The sequence below is a fragment of the Capsicum annuum genome, chromosome 7 (genome assembly GCF_002878395.1).
Source record: "Capsicum annuum cultivar UCD-10X-F1 chromosome 7, UCD10Xv1.1, whole genome shotgun sequence".
NCBI classification, from domain to species: Eukaryota; Viridiplantae; Streptophyta; class Magnoliopsida; order Solanales; family Solanaceae; genus Capsicum; species Capsicum annuum.
The window spans coordinates 190210293-190220142 of NC_061117.1; the positions used below are offsets into that span (position 1 = coordinate 190210293).

Here is a 9850-nt window from a genome sequence, read left to right on the forward strand (position 1 = left end):
ATTAGACAAAATAACATTTCAATCACGATTGAATAGTCCGAGATGCAAACTCTGAACAACAGTACCTAAACGTAAGCATAGTACTCCTAAATAATAAGCTTTCCAAAAAAATTTACTTATGAATAAAAGCTACTTTTGTATTCAATTGGCTAATAGATGATATATAAATATATTTAATAATCTTAGATAATATATATATATATATATGGGTTTTATATGTTATTAAAAAACTTCGGTGCATTATATGGTATTTCAGTATTTTTTGCATAAATATCAAATACCAAAATAATTTAAATTCCTACCAAATAGCATAACATTCATACCGCGGTATAAAAAAATTTGATTTCGATATATACTATATCATGTCCACCTCTATCAAAGATATGAAAGTAAGTCTTGTGTTGGAACCCCCCCCCCCCCCTCTCCCTTTCCCACTCCTCTCCCCCCTCCCCCAAAAAAAAACAAAGATTAGAAAGTAGGGTGAGAGGCCCCATTTGGGCCCGAGTTACCCAATTCAAGAGGGCATCGTAATAAAAAAGAAAAAACATTAAAACCCCTTTTATTAAGGTTTGGGGAAAGGAGATCAGAAAGTTGAAAAAGAGAAGGAAGATGAGTTCTCCAGTTCCGCGAAGAGAGTCGCCATGGGGTATGCCTGAAGGTGATAACAGACAACCTAAGCCCCATAGATGTAACGACCGCGTTGAGGATGTTGTTCAGGTCTGTTTGTTGTGTTCCATTTCTTAGATCAATACTGATTCATTAATCTTTGTGTGTATTCTGGTGGATGTTTGTATTTGAATCTAATTGACTACTCTCTCCCTCCCAATTTATGTGTCTTTATACCTCTTTGGTAGATGTCAACTTCTACTTACGTTTTTTGCTTGCCTTAATAAATGCTTAAGGGTCATTTGGTTGGGAAACAAGTTGTCCCGGATTAGTTATCCGTGTGATAAAAATTACACTACAGTCCGAGGATAACTAATCCCAGGATGAGTTATCCCATGCATTTTATCCCTAACAAACATGGGATAAGCTCATCATAAAGTTAATTACGGGATTAGTTATCTCTTGTACCAAACGAGTCCTTAGTTTCTTAGGTATTTCAGATGTCACATGATTTTCGTACTTTGAAGTTTACTTCCAAACAATGCGAAAGCTACATTTTGTGTACTTCTACGACAAGTGGTGCAAATAAAAATAAAAATAGAGACTTGAAGAGTCCATTAGTAACGGCCTATTGTCCACTTTTTGATTCACCACAAACCATCGAACTAACTTGGCTCTGGAATAAGTCTTATCTGTTCCAGTGGATGGACCAAATTACAGTTGCATCTTAAAGAGAAACAAAAACATGTAATCAGCTGTACCATAGCTCATATAATTTAAAATTTTGGGCTGGAAGGGGGGAGCTTTAAGTCGGTCTCTATCTAGGTAAAAATGGCATGCTACGACCAATTTTTTATATTTAGTCGCCGTTTGTAATGTAACTAAAAGATGGCCAATTTCTTATGTGGAAACAAAAATTGGAGAAAAATGTCCGTAGATAAAACACAGAAAAGCTCCAGCATAGTGTGTTGGAGTTCTGAAACTTTCTTTATGTTAAACTCCAGCGTAGTGGGATGCAGTTTTCAAATTTCTATACCAAATTCGAAAACACCCTGCATGTGAAACTCCTCACAGTGTCATGGAGTTCAAGCTTTTACAGGAGAAACTAAACACGCTGTGTTGGACGCTAATTTGATGTTGCTGCTTCCTTCATGCGATAGCTTCCAACTTATCCTGTTTCTGCTGACATAATTCCTTCTGTTTCATCAAACAATATAAGGAATGCTCATAAAGATCAAGTAAGAGAAATTCCATTCTAATGTTGAACTATAAAGTAGAATTAGTGGTGGAGTAACTGCCTATATTGATATAATGATGCTTATACTTAGCTAGATGGCTAGCTTCTTATAAGTTAATAGCTATGTCTTCAAATTACGTTGGTGTAGTAGGTATGTAGTATATAGATCGAGAAGCTTAGTATATGGATCTCCTTTGTCGAAAAGATGATGGACTTCAATTCTTGCTTAGGCAATAGGTGAAATTCAGGTTTTTTGAATTGGCAGTAGTTCGAATGTTGAGCAATTAAATGTGGCTAAATGTTTAGCGGTCTGCAAAGAGGCTCTTTTAGCGGTCTGCAAAGAGGCTCTTAGTCCATTTTTCATCCTCTATCTAGTGTTTGTAGGAACGAGAGATGTTTGCATCTCGCTCGACAAAGGCCATTGTGCCCTGTTTCCAGAATCAGATACTCAACCCTTTTGAACGTCTGCGTTAGCCACTGGCCATTGTACATCTTTTAATATTTCACAGCATACATGCATATCATATGCATTTTATGCTTGTTTATCTTTTCTATTTCAGCTGAATTACCTATAGTGCTATGCAGGCATGTTTTGAAGGTAATCCATTTAAAACAATACCAGGACCTTTCAAGCTATTCTATCAGTGCATGCGTTCTAAGCCTGGGTAAGCTTCAAGTAATTGGTCCGTGGATCAGTTGTGAAATAATTGACATTGAAATAAGTAGTCTTATCTCATTAATCATCATATGTTATCTAATACACAGCATTATAGCAACCATTGTCTAATAGATATTGCAGTTCAAATAAAATGATTGATGAAGACATCTCTTGTTACTCAAGTTATACATTGACTTACATTTTCTTTTATTTTATATTTTTACTTATAAGAGGGTGTGGAATAAAGTTGAGCATCTTATACTATTGGTCTACATGGAACATGAAAAATTGTCATTTTAATCTAAAAATATATACTCCTGAAGAAGATTATTATGTAATACAAAGAGCCTAAGCTGCAAAAACACTAGTGGAGCCAACCTGAGCTCAAATTTTGAAAATGATGAACTAGGTTGTTAGTTCCTGAGCTTAAATGCTGCAGAGTGAACAACTCAACACAGCAACGAACTTTAGTCTTGACATCTTTGAAAGTAATGAAGATGAATCATGTGGAAGGAAGATTTGATCTGGGTTGGAGATTCTGAAGGGGTAAATTTGAAGAGAGAAAATTTAAGGTGCGCCCTGGGGTTTGAGGGTATGTCGAGTAGCTCTCAGATCCTGGAAGTTAAATATTTCGATTGAGGCTAAAGAGAAAAAATCTGTACACTGAAACAAATAAACAAGCAGGAATCTTATAAAAAGAAAAAAAGATTCGAAGAAGTACTGTTTGGAGGATGTGTCAACTTTAACACTAAGCAATTAATTGGAAGTTATGTTTATGGCTTTCAGTGGGTATAAGTTTCTCATCCTGTCGTGATAAAGAGAAGGCATTTCTAACTTTCTATGCAACATGGTTGTGCAGGGAAGAGCCTACCGAGCCATTCTACTACTTACAGTTGGAACCTCCCAAGAGAAAAGCGCTCGTTGAGTAGAGCTTTGTTTTCGTTAATTTCTAAACCTGTAGTAAGGTTGTTTACGAATCCTGTCTCTCTAGGTTGTGTTACTTGGGGACAGCAATCTGTACTTTGGAAGGTTGTTCATGGCGAATATTTTCTCTGATGAAAATTGAAAATTTATGTTCTATTGTTCCCTATTTTCGAATAAGGACAAATAGCTAAATCTGCTGATGTTGATACATATAGAAGTTTGAGATACTACATATTCTGTTCATTTCGAAGTAAGATACATTTACATAATAGTGGGCTACAAGAGTGGCCAAGTAAGTAGAGTTGGTGATTTTGTGCACCACCTGTCCTTTATTCTCTTTTTGTTGTGTTTATTTTGGCTAATGCTTTGTTCCTGTGTATTATATTTTCAATGTTTACACGCCTGACGTTTACATATTTTGTTCTTCTCCTGTTTTTGTTACATGTTTAGTCACATCGATATCTTGAATCAGTCCATCAGAACTTCGTTATAGGAAATGACTTACAAGTGTTGCTCGCAAATGTGATTAATGGACTCGACTAGAAGGTAGTAAACTCAATTCTAACAGATTTGCAAAACAAGTAATTGGATCTTCATTGTATACCACAAGAAAGAAATTGTATAGGATGTATATGAACAACGACGTAGGTTGTGTAATTTCACAAGTGGGGTCTAGAAAGGGTGATGTGTATATAGCCCCTACTAGAAAGGGTGATGTGTATATAGCCTTACCCCCTACCTTGAGAAGGTAGAGAGGGTGTTTTCGATAAATCATCTGCTTCAAATAAAGTATACAAAAATCATGTAAAGAAAATATAATAGTGAAGAAGACATGTTGAAAACAATGAAAAAGTGAACCGTAGCAACAACATATAACATGATAACTGAAGCTAACGAGACAACATTTAATACTACTAAAATTGAAAAATAAGACAGTAGGTAACATAACTGATAAGGAAACAGAACTTGACTACATATTCACCTTCTACACTATTACTCAACTTCCATATCTTCATATTTTAGGATCATGTTCTCGGTAAGCTACAATCTTTCATGTGTTGTCTAATCACCTCCCTCCAATACTTCTTCAACTTACCTCTACCTATTCTCATACCCACCATAGCCAATCTCTCACATCTGTGCGTCCACTGACGGGTTGACTGACTGAGAATCATTCCTTTTTCTGAAATTTTCATATTTACAATCATAATCAATTTGCTGGTTCTTTTTCTCTTCTTCTAGCTGCAAATATTTAAGTGAAACTAGTAGTCAATGATGGGTTCTCCAATAGTGAGGTTACGTTCCATTGCCCATGGTAAGTTGAAGAGCTTGGCTGTGATGAACTTGAATATCTTGTTCACATTTATGTTGTATTTTGCACTTGAGAAGAATAGGGTTGCATTTAGTGCTTTTGCATATGCTCTTGCCTGTTCAAAATCATATTTGAAATGCTGTAGTATCAGTTTTCCTTTCATTAGCCCAACCAAAAGCAACAAAATATGGTCCAAATTTATGCAGTACTTCAGAGCAATTAAAGATATACAGTAGGAAAAGTATCTCTTATTTATGTACCCAATAAATGGATGGTAGATACTGGATTTTGCTCAGACTATCAATTTTGATTACTTTTCCATGTGTTACATTTGCTATGACTTTTCCTTGGTAATCTTGAACCTTACCCCCCACCCCCCCACAACCACCAATCCAAATCCCACACACATTACTTTTGAATCCATTCACAAAGTATTTCATATTCATGCAAAGGCCTGGTAAAAACTTACCTCAAGGGGATCAGAGGCGCCATTAGGATTTTGAGCTTATGCTTTTTGAATTCTAAAAGAGAGAGTAGGTTACCGAGTTCTTAAAAATCTTATTGTACATAGTAAATTAATCTGGAAAATACAAATATAGGATTTGAGCCAAAGCTACTGAGTTTTGTTGAGTCCTTAGACTTGTAGCTCTACCCTTGAAATGGGATAATCTAGACAAGTTATCCCAACACATGTTGTCATCTATCTGATTCTACGGCACAAATTCATGACCTATAAATCGGAAATAACTTTACTGTTGTTCTAATCTTCACCTGCATTACTTCCACCAAGTGAACTTTTGGGGGAGGGGAGAGGCTATCAGAGTATGAGGATCATAATATTTACCTGATTTGCGATGGTCCATTGCACATCTAACGGCAACTGCACAAAATCATCAAACTTTGTCCCTATCATTACTGGAATTGCCGTCTGAAAACAAAGAATAAAACACACATAAACATTTCATAAATAGAAAAGATAACAATAAGGAATTCAAAATCAAGAGAGAATTTAACGTTTTTCCTAGCTGTACCTGATTCCATTGTCGTGCTTGTTGATACCAACTAATAACACTGTGATAATTGTGATCAGAAAAACAATTTTAGACAGACAAAAACACAAGAAGTAATAACTATGGTTATGAACTAAAGAAAAAGGGCAGCCTGGGCCCTATTGTATGCAGCCTTACTGCATTTCTGCAAGAGGCAGTTTCCACGGCTTAAACCAGCAACCTCTTGGTCACATGACAACAACTAAGTTTATGAATGATGAAGTAAGAAAATGATACCTCTTTAGTGTACGGCGACTTGTGAGATCAAACATGAATAATATTGCTACAGAGTCTTTACAAGCTGTAGGAATCTGAGTAGATGCAGAAACATCACCTGCATTGTCATCGTGGCAATTTAGAAAAGTTCTAATGAAATATTTCAGTCAAATTCACGTATTTGCACATAAACTTCCTAGTTTCCTCGATTCAAGATTTAAGCTAGATGGATTTAACCTTAAATTTCTTAGCCAGAACCAATTATATTTCTTGAAATTATTGATTTTTTTTGTGATTTTTAACAAGTGGTTAGTTAACTGACCCCATAAAAGAAGCACAGTATATTGACATATACCTTGGACTTCCCATATAGTATAGGTTATTCTTGCACCTTTAACAAACAAGCTTTTGTCCATTTGATTTAACCCTTTTGATGAACAGCTTTCTTCTCCTGTCTCCTTTCCTACATACTTCGTCTTTAATCAACATGATGAAAGCACAAAAACAAGATTAGAAACAGAAATCAAAACCATACCATCAAAAAAAAAAAAAAAAGTAAATACGATGCAACATTATTAGATACGGAGTTAGAAAAAGAAAGACTTTTGAAACTTAATACTTAAAAGGAAAATGTATATAAGAAGACTAACCAAGAAACTTGTCTTGCCAATTTGGTTATCACCCAATAGACAAATCTTCAATGAAACCAAATCCTCCAAAGATCCCTCCTTGATGTGATCACAGCAACATGGCGCGGTTAAGCCATAGTCAGGGATGGCCCTCTTAGAAGGCAAAGGCGTCGCGGTGGTGTTGGTGGTGGTAGACGAGGAAGAAGAATGGTGGTGTGACAATTTCCTATACTTAATGGACTTATAACCTATACAGCAAGCAACAATTTTGTTCCAAAGAGACTTAACATACTTTTGAACTACTAACACCTTCAAGATTATTTTCCTCTTTTTGTTCAGCTTAAACATTACTCTTTTGTAGCAAAGCAGTATACACTTTGTCATGATTTTATTCTTTTGTGTTTATGGTTTTTGAATTGAAATTTGAGATATGGCTTTAAAAGGAGCTTCTGCTTCTCAGAACCATCAAAGTAGTGAAATAAACACTCTTTTACAGACGCACACATTTCTTTCATTCTACTCACTCGTTTTTATTTCCGCGTGTATAACAAACACTTCTAGTTTGGCCTAGACAGATAAACATTTTAATTTTGAGTGTGTACATTTAAATACCTCAACGCATTTTTATTATATCAATTAAACAACTTTATTTATAAATGATTTTTTAAATATCTTTAAAATTTCTGTGTCAGGTATTCACAAGATACAAATGGGACGACTTGGAATATTTAGTTATCAATTGACATCGAATTAAAGTGTCTAAATGTACATTCTCAAAATTAAAGTGCTCACTTGTGATGGCTGAAGCCAACTTTAAATGTATTATGCCTTTTTTGTCTATAAATTATATATATATATTTAATTAGTTTAATTTTAATTTTTTTAAGGGGTTAAGGGAAAGTTTAATTTTTTTATGGGGTTGAGGGAAAATCGAATAACTGTTACTGGCGTTACAAGGAAGAGTTGACTGCTTTTTGTAGATAAATAAAGTCGGTTCATGTCTTTGTCTATATCTGTTGTTTGATGATAAATCTAATGGTAGATTGCTACTTCTTGGAATGAGGGAAATGTTTGTGGATCTACATTTTCTTATTTCTATTGTTTGTGGATCTACTTGGTCATTGCAAAAAAAAATTTAGACTGATATATATTTGCACTTCTCTATGAATTATAGGTCATATTAACAATTTAGAGTCGTTGTACAGATAAAATCAAAAGAGCGGGAGACAAGTGTAATATTGCATATTACAAGAAACATATGTTTTGCGGTGAAACTCGACGGAAGGTCTTTGAAATTATCTTCTCATTTTCTTTATTATTTTTTAAATAAATTATTGATTTATAACAGTTGTTTGATCTATTTAAACAACATAACTATATAAAAATGATACATATAGTGTGGAGACGTTCCTCTAAATTCTACCTGGAATTTGCTTTCTCATATCAATGTAAGTGTGGTCGTTGAAAACTCTATGAACTGCTTGTGAGATAACACATTTACGACTAGTTTGGTGTGATGAATAAGGGCTAATAACCTTTAGATAAATTTTTGGATCATGTTATTATGTGTTTGACATGAAATATTAATTAGTCAGAAGATTATTTATTTTGTTATTTACATTATAATGATGAGAAAATAGTTATTTCATATATATGATGAAACAACTAATTTCATAGAATAACTTTATTTATCTCATACCCCGTACTAAATAACTCCTTATTTTAATGTTCATAATTCACCTCCAGCTTAGGTTATGAGAGGATAATAAAATGTAAATATGTAATTCTCTATAAGATAGATATAAGTTTTTTGAAAAATATATTTAAACATAAGATAAATATATTTAAACATAAGATTTAGGACCCGTTTGACCATAAAAACTGTAACTAGTTTCGAAAAAAAAAAAATTTAAAAATTATTTGATCATATAATTTGTCATTTTTTGACAAAAGTCTCAAGTTTACAAAAATTAAAAGAATGTAGTTTTGGGCTAAATTTTAGTTTCTGAGAACTTTTAAGAATTTAAAATATATCCCAATTTCTTATATTTTATAAAAAAAAAACTACTATTTCTTAATCTCAATTAATATATATCTATCAACAACCTTTCATTAATAAACTGTCTATCTATTAAGAGCATAGTTATATCTATACTGAATATACAGAGTAAATGTTTCTTTTTGTGAGTTGAAAAAATTTTAATAGCTTCTACATTGATATATGAAATAATTTTATCAATACAAATTGATTTATGGATTTAATTTTATCACGAAACATGTTTATTATAAAATGATAATACAAATTTATGAGTATTTTTATATTTTTAAAGCTTATGGGTATAAATCATATTTTTTTTAAAAAAAATATGAGATATATTTTTAAAAACTATGGCCAATCACAGTGTAAAATTTACTCAAAAATAACATATCTAAAATATTTAAAAATTTATGACTAAATGCAAACTTAAAATTCCAATTAAATACATCTATATCCATCCATCTACATTACTCTCCAACTAAAAAAAAAAAAGAAATAATAGTAATTAAAGAATGACAGATTAGTAAAAGAACCGACCTACAAGTATGATCGTCGATTTTATTTAATTCTCCATGGTCCCCCAACGAAACCTAACGAGGAGACATTAAACTAATTTTCTATTAATTAATCTATTAGAGAACACAAATTGGTTGGAGTCTGAATTTTCTGGCAATTTGACATTACATAATCTAACAGGTTTTGAAAAAGAAAAATAATTTAAAAATTGCATGTGAGTGACATTGATTCGTTAAAACATCTTTATATATATTCATCTACCTTTTTTCTTCCATTTTTTTTAGTTTAGTGCTTGTGGTTTCTCTTTATTCTTTATGTCCATAATTCACTAATGAGGAATTTTATTATTACGATTCTAATGATGTGCCATGTGCGTGCACACATGTTTATGTTTCGTGGGTAGCTCTACTTTGGAATATATAGTATTTACTTCTTATATTTAAGAATAACTAGACAATGTAAATGTACGTGCTTTGTACATGTGTATAACGATAATAATAAATATATATAAAAGAATAAATTATTATTATTTATATCAAATAATATACTTGATTCGCCTTCAAAAATTTCACTATTATGAATCAGATCTATTTAAAGTCACTTAAAGACTAATTTCTTGATAGAGAAAAGTTTACCCTTTGAAAGATATCCCACTTCTCTCCTTC

The 9850-nt window shown here is 32.8% G+C and overlaps 2 protein-coding genes across 3 annotated transcripts; one reads left to right on the forward strand and one right to left on the reverse strand.

Annotated features, from left to right (window-relative positions):
* The first annotated feature begins 384 nt into the window (after positions 1 to 384).
* Positions 385 to 3743, forward strand: LOC107878246. Its single transcript, XM_016725165.2, has 3 exons — positions 385 to 717; positions 2429 to 2508; positions 3361 to 3743. The coding sequence occupies exons 1-3, from the start codon at positions 610 to 612 to the stop codon at positions 3428 to 3430; spliced, it is 258 nt and encodes an 85-aa protein (XP_016580651.1). The 5' UTR covers positions 385 to 609; the 3' UTR covers positions 3431 to 3743.
* Positions 1488 to 7218, reverse strand: LOC107878245 (septum-promoting GTP-binding protein 1). Of its 2 annotated transcripts, none has more exons than XM_047393881.1 (6): positions 6653 to 7218; positions 6358 to 6478; positions 6024 to 6120; positions 5769 to 5808; positions 5582 to 5665; positions 1488 to 1803 (listed from the first exon to the last, which is right to left on the reverse strand). In XM_047393881.1, exons 1-6 carry the CDS (start codon positions 7013 to 7015, stop codon positions 1756 to 1758), a joined length of 753 nt encoding a protein of 250 aa, XP_047249837.1. In that variant the 5' UTR covers positions 7016 to 7218; the 3' UTR covers positions 1488 to 1755. The 2 variants fall into 2 exon arrangements, with proteins under 2 accessions (XP_047249837.1, XP_016580650.1); XM_016725164.2 differs by lacking the exon at positions 1488 to 1803 and adding an exon at positions 4245 to 4852 and having other exon boundaries at positions 6653 to 7161.
* Between the last annotated feature and the right edge of the window lie 2632 nt (positions 7219 to 9850).

What these genes read in the sequence shown, in the direction of transcription:
- LOC107878246 (XM_016725165.2), top strand. Translation starts at nt 610, where the DNA reads ATGAGTTCTCCAGTTCCGCGAAGAGAGTCGCCATGGGGTATGCCTGAA. An exon ending in GCGTTGAGGATGTTGTTCAG is followed by an intron (nt 718 to 2,428) that starts GTCTGTTTGTTG and finishes AGTGCTATGCAG; the next exon opens with GCATGTTTTGAAGGTAATCC. An exon ending in TGCATGCGTTCTAAGCCTGG is followed by an intron (nt 2,509 to 3,360) that starts GTAAGCTTCAAG and finishes ATGGTTGTGCAG; the next exon opens with GGAAGAGCCTACCGAGCCAT.
- LOC107878245 (XM_016725164.2), bottom strand. Translation starts at nt 7,015, where the DNA reads ATGACAAAGTGTATACTGCTTTGCTACAAAAGAGTAATGTTTAAGCTG. An exon ending in TTGGCAAGACAAGTTTCTTG is followed by an intron (nt 6,479 to 6,652) that starts GTTAGTCTTCTT and finishes TGTTGATTAAAG; the next exon opens with ACGAAGTATGTAGGAAAGGA. An exon ending in AAGCACGACAATGGAATCAG is followed by an intron (nt 5,666 to 5,768) that starts GTACAGCTAGGA and finishes CTTTGTTTTCAG; the next exon opens with ACGGCAATTCCAGTAATGAT.